We start from the raw sequence: 19,272 nt of genomic DNA, 5'->3' as shown, positions 1-19,272 counted from the left end.
CATCTGGCATCTCAGACCCGCTGCAGTGCTTTCATTTCCTTCCATTCCATCTGGTGACGCGTCTCAGCGCATTTACGCACTCAGCTTTGCGTTGGGTTGCTGTTGACAAGAACTCATCTATTCACCTGCTAAGAGGATTCCCAAAGAAATGCAAGATGCGAGGAAATTTACTTGGAATGCTTTTACTTTTGAAATATTGCATTTGCTACAATGTGTTCAACTTTGGTGGAGACATAAAAAACTTTGTAGTTGGTAACAAAACATTGTATGTTGTTACTGACTATCGACTACATCAAATGAGGCACGACCTGTTTATGGATAAAATCAAGGATTTCCATGGTACACAACCAAACCCGATTACACTTCTGGTGCCTTTTGTGGCGAACAGCACTTTTATCACATGTGGAACATCAAACGGTGGATACTGTGAAGTTCTTGACCTCAGTGATATTACAAACAGCCTTTACTGGGAAGCCAAATCGTCCGTGCCACAGCAGAATGAAAAATCCGTAGCATTCATTGTGGATACCAGCCCTAATGACAGCCCTAAAGGTGCTTACTTGTTAGTTGGGAACAAGGAACATCAAAATTACCGGTATAGTATTGTCATCCTTTGGAGCACTTTACATTCTCAGCCAGGTTCCATTTTTTCTACAACAGGTGAGTGAGCAACTCCCTATATTTATATATAAAGAGACGTGGAGTTTATAGACGGGTTTCAGATCATTTCGCGCAAACTCTCGTACCTGTTTCTAAACGCGAATTCAGAGTCCGGGTGGCGAGCTTACGTCCTTAAGCCGAATATCAATAACGCCAAAGGGAAAACAGACATTATCAAGGACCTTAAAGGTAGCAGGTTAGAATGCTGTAGTGATAAAGCACGACCTGTTCTCCTCGCATCAGCTCTTATTTCCTCTGATAAGGCTGTATTATGGACAGGTGTCTTCAGTGCCCAAAATGACAGTGATCCAGAAAACACCGCATTAGCTGTTTACAACATCAGTAATGTTGACGGCAAATTTAAGGATTTCTGCATCAGCTCCGACGCCACATGTAAGGAGGTACGAAATAATGCTATTTGCAGTATTACATATTACAGTCACGTTGGGTATTGAATCGCCTTAAAGCTGATTTTATTGTTTTGTTTTCGATATAACGCAAAACAAACTTCCATGATAGCTTAATTTCACTATTCAGTGAATTGCATTGTTTTCTTTGTGTTGCAGATTAAAAAAGAACCAATTCAACCAATAGCAGTAGTTTTCATGTACAAGTCAATGAGTTCAGTAACAGCAGTTAGGGAAGGATCCTGGATTGTGCTGTTCATGGGAACCAAGGATGGACAACTGATAAAGGTTTGCCTAATGATTTTTTCTTTTTTGCATGTAAAATATTGCTCTTAATATTAGTCAAGGCATGTATTATGATGCTTTTTTTCTAGCTTGTGTTGGATGAGAGATTCAGTCCAGGCTGTCCAACAGTGCTGTACAGATCTGATGTTGATCAAGAAGTGTTTCCCAGACTGCATTTAGATCCAGTAGATTCCAAGTATATCTACATAGCACTGAAGAACCAGGTGAGTTTTAAATATGGTCATATTCCAACAACTGACAATCACTTGAACACTACATTGTTTTGTGTGTAAATATAGTAGGCCTGTTTGTTGAAAGTATGCTGCAAAAACATACTGCCAATGACTTTTGTCCAGTTTTATAGTACTATTATTTACAGTGCATAGAGTGTGTTTATATACAGTCAGAAATGGCAAAAGTACACACATCCTTTACTTAAGTAGAAGTACAGATACTCATGTTTAAAAGTACTCAAGTAAAAGTTGAAGTACTGACTAAACTTGTTTACTCAAGTAAAAGTATAAAGTATGGGCTCTAAAATGTACTTAAGTAAAAAGTAGCCAATACGACTACCTGTTTTAGAGTCACGCTCGTACCTCACAACTGAACTACCATTATGTAGAACACAAGCATAAAAAAGACTGATGGAATAAATCTATTTTCCACTACCTAGGTAGTGGAAAAAATCACAAATTTATAATACAATTATGATGTAAGATAAGAGTGTAAAGGACAAGCGTATTGATAATAATTGTGACAGAATTCCCTTTGTCTCAAGTTCTCAACCATAATATTAGCTATTCTTTGTGTTGCCTTCCGCCTTGGTCCGTGGCAGCTTCTTAGACTACTAGCCTATGTCTGTGATGCGTAATAGCCAGGAAATGACTGTTTGGTACTTTGATTGTCAAAACATTTTATAACAGAATTTCACTGCTTTCAATTTTAGATTAACTGTCCCCTTAAATTTTAAGCACAGACCATTCATGGACATATCATTATACAAAGGTTGTAGACACTTGAGAGATCTTGTCAAAAAGAGAAAACTGAGAAATAAAGAGATAATTAATTAGGCAAGTCAATTTACTTGGTAACCATTACTGTTTTTCTCGATTGGTTAAACACATTTCTTGAAATTATGCCTCGCTTTAAAATATTAAATGTTTAGCCTCTTACATTGTACGTTACACTCGTTCAACATTAAAACTGATGTCAGTGTTGCTAGATTAGGTGGACGATTTCCAGCCCAAAGGCTCACTAAAACCTACTCACTCCAGCAAAAACCAGCCCAAAATTTTAACTTCCAAAATAATGTTATAGTATTTTATTGCAATGTCAATCAACGTTGATAAGGATCGTTTTTTATTTCCTTATAATTTTAATCATGACAAGATGAAAAAATATAATAAAAATCAGGAAAATAGATCAAACAGATCAAACAAGGCAAATGCATTAAGAAAATTAGAAAATAAGACTAATAGGATATGTCCAGAAACCACTTCAAATGGCAATCAGGAAATTAGCGCATTTTTGTGCAAAAGTGCCCACTATAGTTCATCGAAAGCAACGCAATGAGCAGGTATTTTTCACTCGTTCATGAATTTAACGCACACACGATAGCAAAAAACATGCAATTCATACATACTAATGAACAACAGCAACAATAATGCGCTTAACTTAACGAGCTGCCTTAACTTCTGACAGAACTACAGTACATCTTTCGTGAAGTATATGTTTGTAGAACATGCGAATAGCTAAATAGCTAAATTACATATTTAAAATCTGGTCCTTTCGCGCTAAAAAACCCTACCATTCACGAGTCACCACATGATGCAGAATATCACGCTCGAGATCTGAGAATAGTTACTCTTGTCTTCTTTGATTTGATTGGTCACCGCTTTGCTCTGTAAACAGTAACTCCCGCCTTCTTACATTTGATTGGCTAGTGGCCACCTCACACAGCGCTTCGGCTTTTAGGCAGACCTATCATTAGGTTGAAAAAGGCACTCAATGACAAGAAATAATATTGATTGTGCATCAAATACAGATTAAAACTAAAGTAACGAGCCTGGTTTGAAAATGTAAGAAGTAGAAAGTACAGGTATTTGCGTAAAAATGTAAGAAGTGAAAGTAAAAAGTCGTCAGAAAAATAAATAGTGGAGTAAAGTACTGATACCAGAAAAATCTACTTATGTACAGTAACGAAGTATTTGTACTTCGTTACTTCCCATCTCTGTATACAGTAGAAGTCTTAAAGGCACAGCACATCATTTCATTCTAATTTATTGTCAAAGGAAGGTTAGGCATTAGCAGGCCTCTCCAAATCCTCAAAGAAAGTTCAGCAGATATTCTACTAATTTGTGATTCGCAAAGTTCTACCTTGTTTCTTCTTATTTTACTTATTTAATAATGCTTTGAGAAAACACAATTTTTCCATTCCCAGAAATCCCAGAATTCCCCAAAATGTGCAGATCTTGCCTTAAGATAAATGCAGAAAAATGCAAAAATGTAGTACACAAATGTAACGTTATAAATTGACCTCAGGAGAAAAAAAACAAATCAAACAATTACATTTTTTTATCATATTACCACTTTAATAACATCAAATGGCCGTTTGCTGAATGCACCTTGACACATTGTTCTTTCTGCTTATGGTTTCATGTAGATCAGACGAGTGCCTGTTGTTCAGTGTGCTAAATACAGCTCTCTGAGAGACTGCAGAGATACTTTAGATCCTTTCTGTGGCTGGTGCACAAATATGCACAGGTAAGACTGGTCATTAATTCACGAGAACATGATAAGTGTGCAAGATCAAGAGAGATAGAGTGATGTGGAGATAGTGGTTGATGCTGTTTCTGGTACTTTTTTTTATCAAGATGTTCTACCCAGAATGAATGCTCAAACTCTTCGTGGGTGTCCTTCCCAGAACATTCTCTTCAGAAACAGCTGCTTTCTTTTCAGGTGGCAAAGAAATCATCTGGAGAGGTAGATCATCATTGTGTAAAAATAAAAATATCCAAGATTATATCCAACCAGTGTTCTCTTTAAAACAGATTACTCTATATCTGACCTTGAGTCTGGAGAGCACACGAAATCCTGCCTTCTCGTGTGCCTTCACCACAGGAGGTGTGAACCTGTGTTACAGATCTGATCCTTCTGCAGTTTTTCCAAACTGCTCCTGTAGCTTTTCAGACGACCGTCTGTCTACTGGAGGTTGGTTTCTTTTCAGTGAAGTTTCATATGTAATGGTATCGAATGTAATATAGTTTGCAGAATATGATTGTTTATATATTTTTGTATATTGATTATTCTATAACAAACATGTTTGTGGATCTATTTAGGTTTGGAGGTCTTAGCTACGGTTATTATTAAAGATCAGGAGATCACAGAGACACTGATGCTGAAAAACTGCTCCAGAATTACAGATATTTCACCAAATGCTTCTTATACACAGTGAGAAAACACTTAACCTAAAATATGAAGCTGTATTTTTTATAATTGTGTGTAAAGCCTTTTTGCATATATTTAATATATTGTTCAGCCAGCCCAACATAGCAGTCTTGAATCAGCCAATGAGTGTGAACTGGTGGTGGGACTATCATCATTAGACTTAAATGTTTGGCAATCCCGTTTGAAACCAGTTATTATTTTTGCGATTCTATTTAGTGGCAATAAACCTTTATTTTAAAACTTTTATCTTTATGTTTCTCTTATATTGTGACATGGTCATAGGAGCATGTGTGTCTTAAAGTAAGTGTTTTAAAGGTTAAACTGAATAAATGCAGGTGTGTCCAGTGCGTCACAGCTGGATGTCATTGGTCATCTTCTTCCAAGCGTTGTGATTGGACACATGGACCTGAGGCACAGTTAGATGTACAGGTAGGGAAACTTATCATATCTTATTGTTTCTATTCAACATTGCTCATGCTCACTGTCATTTGTTCTTAAAATACAAAAGTGCACATATCATGTGCATGTTTCTCATTGAAAAGTAATTTAATGATTGTGCTATATTGTATATACAGAATATAGGCTATGTCGATATTAAACATTGCTAACAGCTGCCATATTGTTGGATTTGCTGACATGAATGCTAGCAAAAACTTAGTTCTTCCTTTTTCTCTACTATTTAGGTTGTACGTAAAGATGTATACTGTGAGCTCAAAGTAAGTCAATACCACTTAAATAAGGATGTTGTTTGTAGAGCATTTCCTTTTCGAAAGAATAGGACTTTGAAAAAGTTGGAAGATTGTATTACACTTTGAAGAACAATTTCTTTTAATGAACAATTATTTTCCTGTATTAGCATTAGCATTTTGTCAACATCATATTGCATAATGACTTAATTTAAGCAATGAATGTCAATTGTTGTTATATTGTGTGCCATTCTTTAGATGATGGGTTATCAAATGAAGTGTGAAGAAATTTGTATTATTTTTCTAACACAGATGAAATACTGTATGCTGTGCCAAATGATATGCCTTGTTTACTGAATACATAAATTATTGCTCTACAGGAGCCAACGATTCTCTTTATAGAGCCCAATAAAGTTTCTTTCCATGGCAGAAACAGTGTTTTACTAAAAGGAAGTAACTTGGAACATGTCACCAAAATCCGTATTCAAGGCGATCTGGACTGCATTTCTAAAGAGTGAGATTTGTGTGTGTCTGTCCTGATATATATTTATATAGTATGTATACTAAACTGTTGATACATACTGTATATCTGTGCATAAATATTATTCTTCAGGTCTCCAGTGTTTGATCGGTCCAGTGACAGTCTGAGGTTTCACATTCCTCCAAGTGGAACTAAGGGAACAGCGAAAGTGTGTGCTGTTACTGAGGATGGCCGTTGTCATGGTAACAGCACCATCACTTATAGTTCCCAGCCCAGCTGCACAGGAATACAACCCAAAGTCACCTGGAAAAGGTATGAGACCTTTGAAGACCTCTGTGAGATTGACTTCCAACGGCTATCTAGTCAGATATCTAGTCAAAAAGTAGTTTGACAGGTAGAAGTATTTCTTACGCTAAAAACTACACAATTTCACTTTTTACGATGTGTGCTGTATATTTACAATGTAGCACAGCCTCATGCTTGAGGGACAGTTCAACCAAAAAAACAAAAGTTCTGTCATCATTTATTTACTCTCATGGCATTCAAAACCTGCATTTTTTTCTTCTTCTGTGGAACACAAAAAAGATATATTGAAAAATGTCTCAGTGGTTTTGTGTTCGTACAATGGAGGTCAATGGTAGCCAGTATTGTTTGGTTAGATAAAAAAAGAAAAACCCTCAGCAGAACCCAGGCCCAACCAGGGGATTCCAGTTCCCCTCTGGCAAAAGTTGCTGCCTCTGCACAAGCTAGACAGTGCTTGCACAACAAGGCTAAATAAAAATAAATAAACTTACTAATAAGGTAAATTATAGATTTAAGATTATCATTAATAATCTAATAGCATTTGAAATTTTGTGGTGAAGACTTGTCAAGTGACCGCGTCCTTCTTTATCCAGCTCTATCATCTCAGCTCTTGTCAGTTCGCCGCTTCCCATTCTCTGCTCTACCATCAGGTCTGGACATGAACTGCATCCTGCTCGCTGTGGTAACCTTGGAACAATGAGACAAGACTGGCTGAGAGTAGAGTACTGTTCTGCACTCTTTGATGCAACAAGTACATCAGTTGTTATTGGAAGTGTTCCTGGTTCCGGTTGTTCTAACTAATGCAGCCTAAACCCTCAGAGGATTTATATTATGGAAGTGTGGTGTATGCAAGATTAAAAAGATGCGTCTTTAGTCTAGATTTAAATTGACAGAGTGTGTCTGCCTCCCAGACAGTGCAGGGAAGACTATTCCAAAGTGTAGGCGCTAGATAGGTAAGTGATCTACCACCTGCACTTGATTTTGAAATTCTAGGTATTATCAACTGACAGGACGCCTGAGAGCGTAATGCACGTGAAGGACTGTAATACAAAAGGAGTTCATTCAAGTATTGAGGAGCTAAACCATGTAAGGCTTTATAGGTAATAAGCAAGATTTTAAAGTTAACGCGATGCTTTATAGGTAACCAGTGCAAGGTTGACAGAACCGGGCTAATATGTTCATACTTTTTTGTACGTGTAAGAACTCGAGCTGCCGCGTTTTGGACCAGTTGGAGTTTTTGTAATAAGCCTGCAGGGCAACCACCTAACAGTGCATTACAGTAATCTAGTCTTGATGTCATGAATGCATGAATTAACTTCTCTGCATCTGACATTGACAGCATATGACGTAGTTTAGATATATTCTTAAGATGGAAAAACGCAATTTTACAGGTGTTGGCGACATGGCTCTCAAATGACAGATTACTATTGAATAGAACGGCAAGATTCTTAGCTGACGACGAGGGTTTTATGGAACATCCGTCAATAGTTAAGCAGTATTCTTGGTTGTTACGTATGGTGGTTTTCGGTCCAATAAGTAACACTTCTGTTTTGTCCGAGTTCAGTAATAAAAAGTTGTTACTCATCCAGTTTTTTATGTCGACTATGCATTCCATTATTCGATGCTGTGTTTCATGAGGCTTCGAGGAAATATAAAGTTGAGTATCATCAGCATAACAGTGAAAGCTAACTCCGTGTCGCTTTATTATATCTCCTAGAGGTAGCATATATAATGCGAAGAGCAGAGGCCCCAAGACTGAGCCCTGTGGTATACCGTACTTGACTTGCGATTTGCGTGACACCTCATTGTTAATTGCTACAAATTGAAAACGGTCAGATACATAAGATTGAAACCATTTCAAAGCTATTCCCTTAATGCCGACGTAATTTTCGAGTCTATGTAGGAGTGTGCTGTGGTCAATGGTGTCAAATGCAGCACTAAGGTCTAGCAGCACCAATAACGAGATACAACCTTGGTCAGACGCCAATAGCAGATCATTTGTAACTCCGATCAAAGCAGTCTCTGTACTGTGACATGCTCTAAATCCAGACTGGAATTCTTCATTGATGTCATTCCTTTGGAGGAATGAGCATAATTGAGTTGAAACTACTTTTTCCAGAACTTTAAATATGAAAGGTAGATTCGATATAGGCCTGTAGTTCCCTAGTTCTCTAGGGTCGAGTTGGGTTTTTTTGACAAGGGGCCTTATAACAGCCACTTTATGTGCTTTAGGCACATGTCCTAATGTCAGAGATGAGTTAATAATACTAAGAAGAGGATCTATAATTTCTGGGAGCATCTCTTTCAGTAGATTTGTAGGTATAGGGTCTAGCATGCATGTTGTTGATTTAGATGATCTAATGATTTTAGACAGTTCATCGCGATCTTCGGTAGAAAATAATTGCATTTTCTCCTTAAGGGCGCTGTAGTTAGTTTGTTCAGCAGGTTTCGTTGCATTGTTATAATTTTTCTCTAATATCTTAGATTTTATTTGTGAAGTAGTTCATAAATTCATCACTGTTATGCTGATATCCAGAATCTGAATCTGATATTCCAGACCATGTTAGTGGTCAAATTCCAAGAATGCTATTCAGATGGAAAATTAAGAATAGCAAACTAATGATTTTCAGAAATAAAGTTGTGTATGAAAAACTAAAATCCCCACATCCCAACAGCTAAACAGCAAAAAAATGAAAGCAGAAGTGAGAACTGTGATTAGATGATTCTGTGATTCTGTGCATGTTTCTCCTGCATTAGCCTAAGAGCTGCAGTTTGATGTGTCCCATGTTGCATGAGGTGGAGGTTTTGTCCACGAACTACTGCTCTTGGTTCTTACTCAAACCGTTTAAGATTTTGTAAGGTAAACCGGTTTACTGACAACCAAGCTGCTTCTGCTTATAATATTTTTGAGGTGTTTCACTTCCCTTGATGACATTAATGTTTCATGTTTTTTATTTGAGTGTGCCAGGAAGGGAAATTGAACTGTGCAGCTGCATTGTTGAATTTCATCTTTGCGTGTCTCTGTCTAAAGCCTGAAATTGTGTATCTGTCCATCAGTGGTGAAAGGAAGATTCATGTGCAGGGGACCAATATGGAATTTGTGGAATCCATTGTCCATTCCTCCAATGAAGAGCTCAAAACACAATACAACACAACCACAAGGGTAAAACAGCCCACATATATTCCACAGGCCGTGCTATACATTATATAGTCATATATGTATTCTCTTTATATTTTTAGGACCTTTGGTTTCACACCCACCCTAATGATGGCAGTGGTCCGACTAATTTGACGTTGAAAGTTGGGAACTCCACTTTATACTGTGCAGATTTGATCTACCACCCTGATCCAGTGTTCACTAAAATCACACCTATACAGCTCTCTGACCATCTACAGGTGACCATTAAGGTAAACATTGACTTCAGTGATACTTTATCATTAGTGCAATTTTTTTCCAGTTAGTCACTTAGCAATATAAATTCAAAGCGGCTTCGTATTTTTGTAATTGAAATATGTAATATGCATAAATTATGTTCAAAATGTCATATGTTCAAAAAAGTTATGTTTTGAAGAGATCAGTTCATATATGCAAAATCATTTTTTACCCATATCTTGTTATGTCTTATAAGTTGTGTTTGTATTTCATAAAAAAATGAGTTGTTTGGGGGAAACTTTTACTTGTAGAATACAAAAAGCAAAACGATTCATACTGTCAGAAATTTTTGTTCCTGTGTCGGGTGACTTCACCTTGTGAAACTTTTATTCACAATTTTTCTTTTTTTTAGATGAATGCAGAAAAGTTGAATCTGAGTCTAAATGAGATAAAAGTGATTGGTCTAAAAGACGAACAGAAGTATGAGTGTGTTTTGAAGGAGATTGAATCCAGTAACATTATATGTGACATTAAAGGAGACCTCAAAACTGTGGAATCAGTCACGGTGAGTTTGACCGGGAAACAGTAATGTAGCTAACAGTAATGTCTGTAATTTCTGCCCCACAAGTGACCGTGAATTCATTTGGTGTCTTATTTATTAATTACATGTAACTTTTTATGATCCTTGTATAATTTTATTAAATCAAACTGGCTACATATATCATTCATTACCACTTTCTGAATTTAAATGCTTATTCCACTGTTGCTTTTCTATTATTGCCAGATAAAAGTTGGGAATTTTTGTAAAACCCTTGAGATTACTCAAAATCACTTACTATACTTATACATCCTTGCCGCGTTGATTCTACTGATTATTTTGGGCTCTGTTGGTGAGTGACTTTAGATTTATTTCACGTTTTCCATTAGATCTGCAGAGGTTGGACTATACTGTATATCCACAATATTTTTCTGTTTCTTTGTCTAGTTGGAGTTGTTTTCCACCGTAGGAGCCAGAAACAAATGAATCAGAGAATGAACAACGAATTGGAAAAACTGGAGATGGACATTAGAAGAGATATAAGACAAGGTTGGTCACCATTGAAACGCATTCAAAAGTGGAATGCAACCAGCACACTATGAAATACCTAGTGCTATATGTTATATATTTATTTGTTTGTTTGTTTGCTTTTGGCAGGCTTTGTTGATTTGCAAACAGAAAAATCTGACTTGATCGAAAATGTTGGAGCGATACCTTTCTTGGATTACAAACACTTTGCTTCAAGAATCTTTTTTCCTGAGGTGACGTAACTGTCCGTCTTAAATTACTTTTACTGGAATGCTACGTTGTCATAAAACTGTACTGTTTGTATGTTTTTATATATTTTTAAATATATATTCTATATATATATATATATTTATATATTTTCTGTTTGTCTGTAGGCTGGCCCGCAGGCATCAAAAGACATGATCAAAGATATTGGGCAGGTAAGCCGATGCAATACCTGTAGTAATACATGAGAGCCAAGTGATTTTAAATCATCTTAACTCTGTGTGTCTTTCTCATTTTGTTCTTGTCAGGACTCAGTGCAGACCTTGATGGATAAGAAATGTCAGGCTTTTGCTACACTGATCAGAAATAAACAGTTTCTTACTTGTTTCGTGCACGCGTTAGAGGAACATAAAGACTTTAACATTAAAGACAAGTAAGTTTAAAATGCTTCGCTGCAAAGAACTTGCACGGCATTCAGATACTGAAGCCAATAATAGTTTCTCGCCGCATGCACAGAAAAGTTGATAAACTCGATAACAGCTTTAGGGGTATTTAAAAATGTTAACTGCTTGTTATTTGCACGTTGAGAGGTGAACGGAACAAAAGACATAACAGATAATAGTTGACTCATGTTTGTGGCTTTTTAGATGTCAGACATCTAGAGTTGATCTTTTTTTCTGGTGAAATTTTGAGTGTCCAAGTAACACCTTTTCAAATTGGATTAAAGCTGAGTTATAATGTGGCTTTCTATAATGTTTAGATAATGTTGTCCTTTTCTCCTACAGTACCTCAACAGATAAAAAAAATTGTTCATCATAAACTCCTGGTTATCTCCAAAAAGGACATAAGAATGTGGTCATCAAGAGTTGACACCTCTCTCTCTCTCTCTCTCTCTCTCTCTCTCTCTCTTTCTCTCTCTCTCTCTCTCTCTTTCTTTCTTTCAGATGTACAGTGGCATCTCTGTTGACTCTGGCTCTTCATGGGGATCTCATTTATCTCACAGAGATAATGGAGGACCTTCTGCAGAGTCTCATGGACCAGTCCAGCAACACCAATCCCAAACTTATGCTGCGCCGCACTGAGTCCATCGTGGAGAAACTCCTCACCAACTGGATGTCCATCTGTCTGTACGGCTTTCTTAGGGTCTGTCCATCCGCTTACAGATTATATGTGTGTTTATCCGTCCATAGTATACAGTTACAAAAAAGCAACAATTCTGTCATCATTTTCTCGCCTCATTACGTTCCAGACATGTATGACATTCTTTCTTCCTTGGAAAACAAAAGAAGACATTCTCAAGATTGTTGATGCTGTTCTTTCAACTGCAGTTATAGTGAATGGTGACTGAGGCTTTTTAGAAATAGGACAAAAGCACAAATGATGCAATCCACATGACTCTAGCAGTATACGTAGTCACATCTTTTTTGTAACTTAATAAAGTGGGCATGTAGTGCACAAGTATAGATTGCTGCCATTTATCATTTTTGTCTCAGTCCCTATTTACTTTCATTGCATGGAAAAGCTTGGTTCTTCTGCCTAACATGTACTTTAAAGTTCCTCTGAACAAAGAAAGTCGCATGGTTTTGGAAGATCATGCTGGTCAGAAAACACTGACAGAAAATGTATTTTTGGGTGAACTGTCCCTTTAAGCATCAACAGATTAAGAAACATGCATTTAGTTTCTCTCTTTCTCCTTTCCTCCATAGGAATCTGTTGGTCAGCCTCTCTTCTTGTTGGTGTCAGCTCTGACTCAGCAGATATCAAAAGGGCCTGTAGACTCGGTGACAGAGAAAGCTCTGTACACACTTAATGAAGACTGGCTTCTCTGTCAAGCACAAGACTTTGAGGCCGTGGTCAGTATTTCCTCTTTTAACAGCCTCTTTTTTTGCAAAGTGTAAACCATTATTTTAATCATTTTACTTCGTATGCAAAAACAGAAACCACAGGATGATAAGAAATAAGAGTGAAGTATTAATTATAGTTTACTGAGAAACCTTAATCGTGACTTTGTTTAACCAAAAACACTTTGAACGAAAGTTCCTATAAGAAGCAACGGGAATGCAAATTTACTTCTTGTTAAAAGTATTTTCTGTCCTTGAGGGGAGACAAGTTCTCCTTATCTCTCGCTTGGACAGACAACACAATTAATCCGTCTAGCACATGGGGAGGAGAGCAATAAGCAACATAACTGAAAAGCAAACAAAACTGAAAAATGTAGATTAAAATATGGATATTTGAATTTTATATAAACTTTGCTTTGCTTATGTAATCATGTTATAAAAGTTTCTTGTGGCTCCTTGAGTTCTGTTCTTACAAGCTAAAGGCTAATTCACACTGATCCCAAAAACTGACAAACACCAACATTCTAAATTCTCATCGACATTCATCATACAAACGCCAACCGGGTTTTCACACACTGATCCAACAGCCTGAGCATAAACTTCTGCTTTATCGGTAACCATCATGTCCATTCTTGCACCATAAAGGATGTCTTGTAACTTCCTGGACGTTTGTTGCACAAGCTTCCATTACGAGTGCTTCAGAGTTCGTCTTCCTGACTTTTTTTCAAGACGTGTTTTTGAATGTGTTTTTGAAGCATTTTGAAGTGTATTTCTTTAAAAAAAACCTTTTAAGTTTGTATTTTATTTTTGACCCTTTATGCTATTACAAAAGCAGATTTTAAATAACCCAGTTTAATCATGATAAACATTGTTTTTAGTTATTACTTTAATTTAATGAACCCTTACATTATGCTACTTTTGTATGTTACATTAAAGGTATTACAAACAACAAACTAAAGAACCTTTAAAATCAAATGAAGAACTTTTAAAACTCCAAAGAATCATACAGCCAAGAATGTATTTTTTTGAATGAATCTAATGTTCTTTGAAAAAACTGTATTTTTAAGAATACACCTTTAAACGTTTATGGTTAAATAAAAGGACAAATGTGACAAACTATCATTTCAAAGTGATATATGACTTTGTGTACTTTCTCATGTCTTAAGCTCTTTGTATGCTACTTTCCTAAAATGTTTACTTCTAAGTAAGCTTGTTAGCTGCCAGCATAATAAGAGCAATTCAGATTTCTATTATGTGCTTTGCTGCTACATTTCTAAAGGAAGATTCATTTGCTAGACTTTTGCTAGATGTAATCATGTTAATTTCATGTTCTTTTCCATCTAACCTGAATAGAAACTGAAGGTGCTGTTCGCTGTGGGAACTGATGGAGAGGTCAGCGAAGTCTTGGAGGTCAACGCGCTGACATGTGACACGATACATCAGGTCAAGGAGAAAATCTTACACACCTTCCAGCGCAAGTTTGGTTTCCAGTACACACAGAACATCAGAGACATTGAAATCGGTTAGTGCAATTGGGTCAACTGTTATCGTTTTGTCTTCTGCAAAAGAAACAAACAAATGACAAAATGATTGTTTGTTTATTTTATTTTGTTTTAAAACTTTTCTGTTTGCCACTGTTTTTCCCTTTGAAACCAAAGGATGTTGATGTTTCCTTGTTTTCGTGGCTCTTTTCTATACAAAATACTGAATGAGAAAGTCTATATAACTTGTATGCGGTATTGCAAGAGTTACAGCCATACACTAGCTTTATCGGGGAAACACAACGAAACGCAAGTCTGTTACTAAAGACCTTTGTTTTTGCTTAAATCGCATTCACACTTCTGCATGAATAGACTTCCTGTGTAAAAACATTTCTCGTCAGGTTTGATGTCATTGTTTCTATTTGTTCCTGCATGTCTCAGAAAAATGTTTCGGGTTGAACATGCAGATAGTTTGGAACATTTTAGAGTTTCCGTTAAGGGCAAGATTTTCAGTGAATAGTGATTTACATTTTGGCAGCTGCTCTATAGATGGCTTTTGAAACAACCATCATTTTGTTTAATCGACATATGTTTACTGTATATCTGTACTGTTGGTTATATATAGTTATTTAGCATACACAATTCAGGCTTTTTATGTTTACTGTAGCTTCTTTCGTTAGAAACAAACAAAGTCGTTGCCAGTCATAATGTCCACAAAACTGATTCCTGTTTGATGTCTTTGTTTGTTGTTGTGCCCTTAAAGAATATGAGAAGGCTGGCAGTTTTATCATGCTACAGGAAGTCGATGACACCTCAGAGGTTCGAGGACATGTTACCAAGTTAAACACTCTAAAACATTATCAGGTGGGTGTAGGACCAAACCGGATGAAGCTTGGATTCATTTTGCTTGATTCACTTGTCGCTTTAACAAGCATCTTGGTCAGAAAGCAACCACTTTGACATTTTAACAACCACGCACGTGTCACAACCACACAGACTGCCTATATACTGTATATAATATATCATACTGTCTTGTTGTTATGCTTTCAAGGCTGGTTGTTGGGCTTATTTGACATGACTGCCCTTTGACTTACAAAGCTTGTGTCACAAGGCCAAACAAACCCTTAAGACTCATAATACATCCATAGAGCACAGCAACACTATAATATCTGCTCCTTTTAGCATTGTGGAAAGGGATGTTTTTGATAAATAAAGACATTTTGAACATAAAGTATGTTTCCCTTTAGGTGACCGATGGAGCTTGCATTAAAGTTCTGACAAAAAGATTCCACGCACCGCTGAGATCTCAGAGCAGTGTGAAAGGTGACGTCCCCTTCTATCATCTCACCTCACCCAAAGCTATGTCATGTCCTTTTTTTAATATTAATGTTCTTGTAGTGTACTTGTAAGTGTACTATATCAATTCTTCATAGAACTAAAATGACCCACCTTTTAGTTTTCGCTTTTAGAAAACCACACTTTTAAGTAGACTAAGTGTAGCAGTAGTACACTTTGAGCACACATTAGTTTACAACTACATTTTTAATTTGTACTCAACTATAACTAACTATCTATAAAACCTACAAGTTGCTGATAGTTGATCAATTTGCTAGGCCACTTTTAGCAATTTTTTTGTTTATGAAGTACACTTTGAAGTACAGTATACTCCCAGTAACTAGTTTTACACTTCAAGTATACCTGTATACTAGTATACTAGTTTTCTTTATGAACTTAACCTCATACTTATAGTTTACTATGTATATATTATTGGTGCATTTTATCTGTACTACTTTATTCAATTCAAAGATTTTATTTGTCACACAGTTATATAGAGAATATACAACCAGCAGTGAAATGTACTGTAGGTCAGGTCATCTCCAAAGACTAAATATAAAAAATACAACACAAAAGGAAAATATAAATAATATAAAGTTAAAGGTATATATAGTCTATGATAAACTGTAAATATTTACATGAGCAGGAATGTGCAAGAGAATGTGCAAACGGATAGTAACTCAAGGTGGTTATTTTGCAGCAACAAAAAATTCCTTTTTTAATTTTATGATATACATTTTTTACCTTTTTTGTAAGTGCACAGTACTTGACATAGATTTGAAGAATATCTCGATTAAAAGATTGATTACAAGTATAAGCCAAATACTGTATAAGTAAACATTTTTTATAAGGGTTATATGTTTTCATAGTCGTGTCACATTTACCAATTCTTTAAAGCAATTGATCAACTGTTAGATTACTTGTTCAGTTTGTTTATTTACAATTGACAATTGCATTGCAGATGACAAGAACTTCTGTATCAAGTACTTCCATCTGGTGAGTAACCAAATGTAGAGTGTTTACACTGCGGGAGCGTGTGTGCATGTGTTGTGTTCTTGTAAGATATTGGCTGTTTGTTAAGTGGTGACTGCGGTGTGACGTGTGTCTGTTGAGGAAAGACGGTGAACTATGACTAGGTAAGTGTGGGTGTAATGTTTTTTTTGTTTTTGCCAGCGTGTTCCTGTTCTAAAGAAAGGAAGTACTTTTGTCTGTCATAATCACAATGCACATAACGTTGGTCAAAGATACACCAAGCATTTATGTGTTTGTAATTTTGTAACTTGGTTATTGCTCAAAAATGCAACCTGAACTTTTTATGGTTGACCTAGGATCCAGACATTGACAGAGACCAAAGCAAACATCCAGAGAAAAAAGAAGTCAAATTCAAAGAAGTTTACCTTACAAAGCTACTGTCCACCAAGGTGACTGACTATGTGTATATATACAGTAGCAACTTCAGAACAACATTGTGGAACATTGAAGGCTTATTAAAAATGTGCATAACGTGTCCACCAGGTAGCAGTCCATTCTTTTGTGGAGACCCTTTTTAGGAGTATCTGGGGATTGCCCAACAACAGAGCTCCATTGGCTGTCAAATATTTCTTCGACTTCCTGGATGCACAAGCAGACAGAAAAAAGATCTCGGATCCAGATGTTCTCCACATCTGGAAGACAAACAGGTGCGGAGTAGCACAGTTCCACCAGCAGGCAACAACACGTGCACTATTAAACTACAGATGAGTCTGGCGAAGATAACGCTTTAGGACAAGATGTAATGTGATTGGCTAATTTCTCGCTTTGGCTCCTCCCTGTTAGCCTTCCACTGCGTTTCTGGGTGAACATTCTGAAGAACCCTGACTTTGTGTTCAGCGATATGGAGAAGACGCCACATCTGGACAGCTGTCTGTCCGTCATTGCTCAGGCCTTCATGGACTCCTTTTCCCTCGCTGAGCAAAACCTGGGCAAGGTAGAGACTTAAAATGAAACTTATGGGTCTAGTTGAAAGAAACCCATTAAGTTAAGAAAACAAATTGTAACAGTATTGTCACTAAGGGTTTTCTTAACTTAAGGGGTTTCTTGCAACTGTGCCCTGACATCATTTACTTAACATCACGCTGTTCCAAACTTAAATAACTTGCTGCTAGAAATCATTCAGAAATGATATGAAGGAAAGTAAATGTTGACAGAATTTGAGGTCATGGATCAATGTTCTAAAATTACACAATGTTTTTGTCCCTCTCTCAAAGTACTCACCAACCAATAAGCTGCTCTATGCGAAAGACATCCCTCAGTACAAACAGGAAGTGAAGGCGTACTACAAGATAGTGAAGGATCAGCCACTTATCAGTCACCAAGAGTTCAAACTGTTCCTTCAGGAGGAGTCAAGGGTATGATTCGAAGCAAATTTTTAAGGATTTCATAAAACCATTAAAGGACGTCAGTCTATTCTAACATATAATGTGAATGAACCTTTCTTTACCAGAAACATGAAAATGAGTTCAATGAATCTGCTGCCCTGCGTGAACTCTACAAATACATGCTCCGCTATTTCAACGAGGTGAACATTTTATATGTCATCAATACGCCTTCAATAATGCCTTCAGTAAGCTTTTCACTAAACTATGAGGCTTGCTTGAATTTTTAAAGCTTTTGTGCTATTTTCAGGCATATGTAAGCCACAGGAATCATATTTTGCCACTTTAATGTAACGTGACATGACATCTCTTCCTGTTTTCAGTTCTGGAGGGTTTGAAACTGTGTTTAAAAGAGAAGTGGTACATTAATTACCTAAAGGTGGGGGAACAAGTTAGAAGTTAGGAAGAAGTGGTTAGGGGTCAAGACCTACCCAAGTGCATGTGGAATTATGCCTGTTTAACTGCATGATGCTTACATTTTTTGGATTCTCTCTGTCTTTACAGATTTCTCAAAAGCTGGAGCAGACCGATGCCCCCAGTGGGTTGAAAGAGGATATGCACAATGTGAAAGAACTTTTTGACAACATGAAGAGAAGCCCTTGGAGCTGAAGTTCTTTTGGTCTTGCTGTGCATCTTTTGATGTGATTATACATGTGCCTACAGACTTTTGAGTTTTAACACTGCATTTGAATGGGGGACTGTGCATTCATAGTGATGTCATCAAAACAAAATATTTTAGCCTTAAAGAATATTTCTGTCTACCGGACATTGTTTAGGGACAAAGTGAATGTAATGTATGCTGTCTCAGCGTTTGAGTCATCTTCACGGTAAATTTAAAGTCATGACTTGCAATGCAATACAAATTACTGTAATACTGTACAATTTAAAAACATTATTATTAAGTTTAACTACTGCACATTTAGCTTTGTAAATCTTTTAGTTTATTACCATTTTACTATGAAGCATTAACAACTAATCACTATCTTTTTGTAATTATGATGGCATCTGAGCTAGCCTCTATTGTACTAATAAAATTTGTGTGATTTTATGTAAAGAACTGAAGTGTCATTCATCTATTCTAAACAAAGCGCGTTGACCACCGTTCATCTGCAGTACTTTGTCGCCCTCTGTTGGTCAAACGTGGTTATGACGTCAAGGTACAGTAAAGTTAGTCCAAAACGAGCATCAAAATTGCTAGTGCACAAAAATATGTTTAACGAAAAACCAACCATTGTAACACCGAAGGACATCATGTATATGGCGTTATTTTTGTTGAGCATTAATAACTG

The 19,272-nt window shown here is 36.6% G+C and overlaps 1 protein-coding gene across 1 annotated transcript; it reads left to right on the top strand.

Annotated features, from left to right (window-relative positions):
• The first annotated feature begins 686 nt into the window (after positions 1 to 686).
• On the top strand, positions 687 to 19,027 carry LOC130547631 (plexin-C1-like). Its single transcript, XM_057323734.1, has 31 exons — positions 687 to 1,053; positions 1,227 to 1,355; positions 1,442 to 1,576; positions 4,015 to 4,115; positions 4,226 to 4,334; positions 4,403 to 4,562; positions 4,691 to 4,802; positions 5,135 to 5,228; positions 5,483 to 5,515; positions 5,866 to 5,999; positions 6,099 to 6,278; positions 9,327 to 9,432; positions 9,510 to 9,677; positions 10,055 to 10,207; positions 10,427 to 10,532; positions 10,628 to 10,729; positions 10,838 to 10,941; positions 11,083 to 11,127; positions 11,221 to 11,345; positions 11,857 to 12,055; positions 12,619 to 12,765; positions 14,107 to 14,275; positions 14,998 to 15,098; positions 15,482 to 15,557; positions 16,531 to 16,565; positions 16,898 to 16,990; positions 17,085 to 17,248; positions 17,385 to 17,535; positions 17,816 to 17,956; positions 18,052 to 18,126; positions 18,488 to 19,027. Exons 1-31 carry the CDS (start codon positions 1,006 to 1,008, stop codon positions 18,590 to 18,592), a joined length of 3,600 nt encoding a protein of 1,199 aa, XP_057179717.1. The 5' UTR covers positions 687 to 1,005; the 3' UTR covers positions 18,593 to 19,027.
• The last annotated feature ends 245 nt before the right edge of the window (positions 19,028 to 19,272 follow it).

Source organism: Triplophysa rosa, linkage group LG24 (genome assembly GCF_024868665.1).
Source record: "Triplophysa rosa linkage group LG24, Trosa_1v2, whole genome shotgun sequence".
NCBI classification, from domain to species: domain Eukaryota; kingdom Metazoa; phylum Chordata; class Actinopteri; order Cypriniformes; family Nemacheilidae; genus Triplophysa; species Triplophysa rosa.
The sequence above is the reverse complement of the archived record's forward strand: the minus strand, read 5'-3'. Positions and strand labels throughout refer to the sequence as shown.

Bases quoted from the DNA above. Each gene is read 5' to 3' on its own strand.
- LOC130547631 (XM_057323734.1), top strand. From the start codon at position 1,006: ATGTTGACGGCAAATTTAAGGATTTCTGCATCAGCTCCGACGCCACAT. The intron at 4,803-5,134 runs GTGAGAAAACAC...GAATAAATGCAG, and splicing joins CCAAATGCTTCTTATACACA to GTGTGTCCAGTGCGTCACAG. The intron at 14,276-14,997 runs GTTAGTGCAATT...GTGCCCTTAAAG, and splicing joins CATCAGAGACATTGAAATCG to AATATGAGAAGGCTGGCAGT.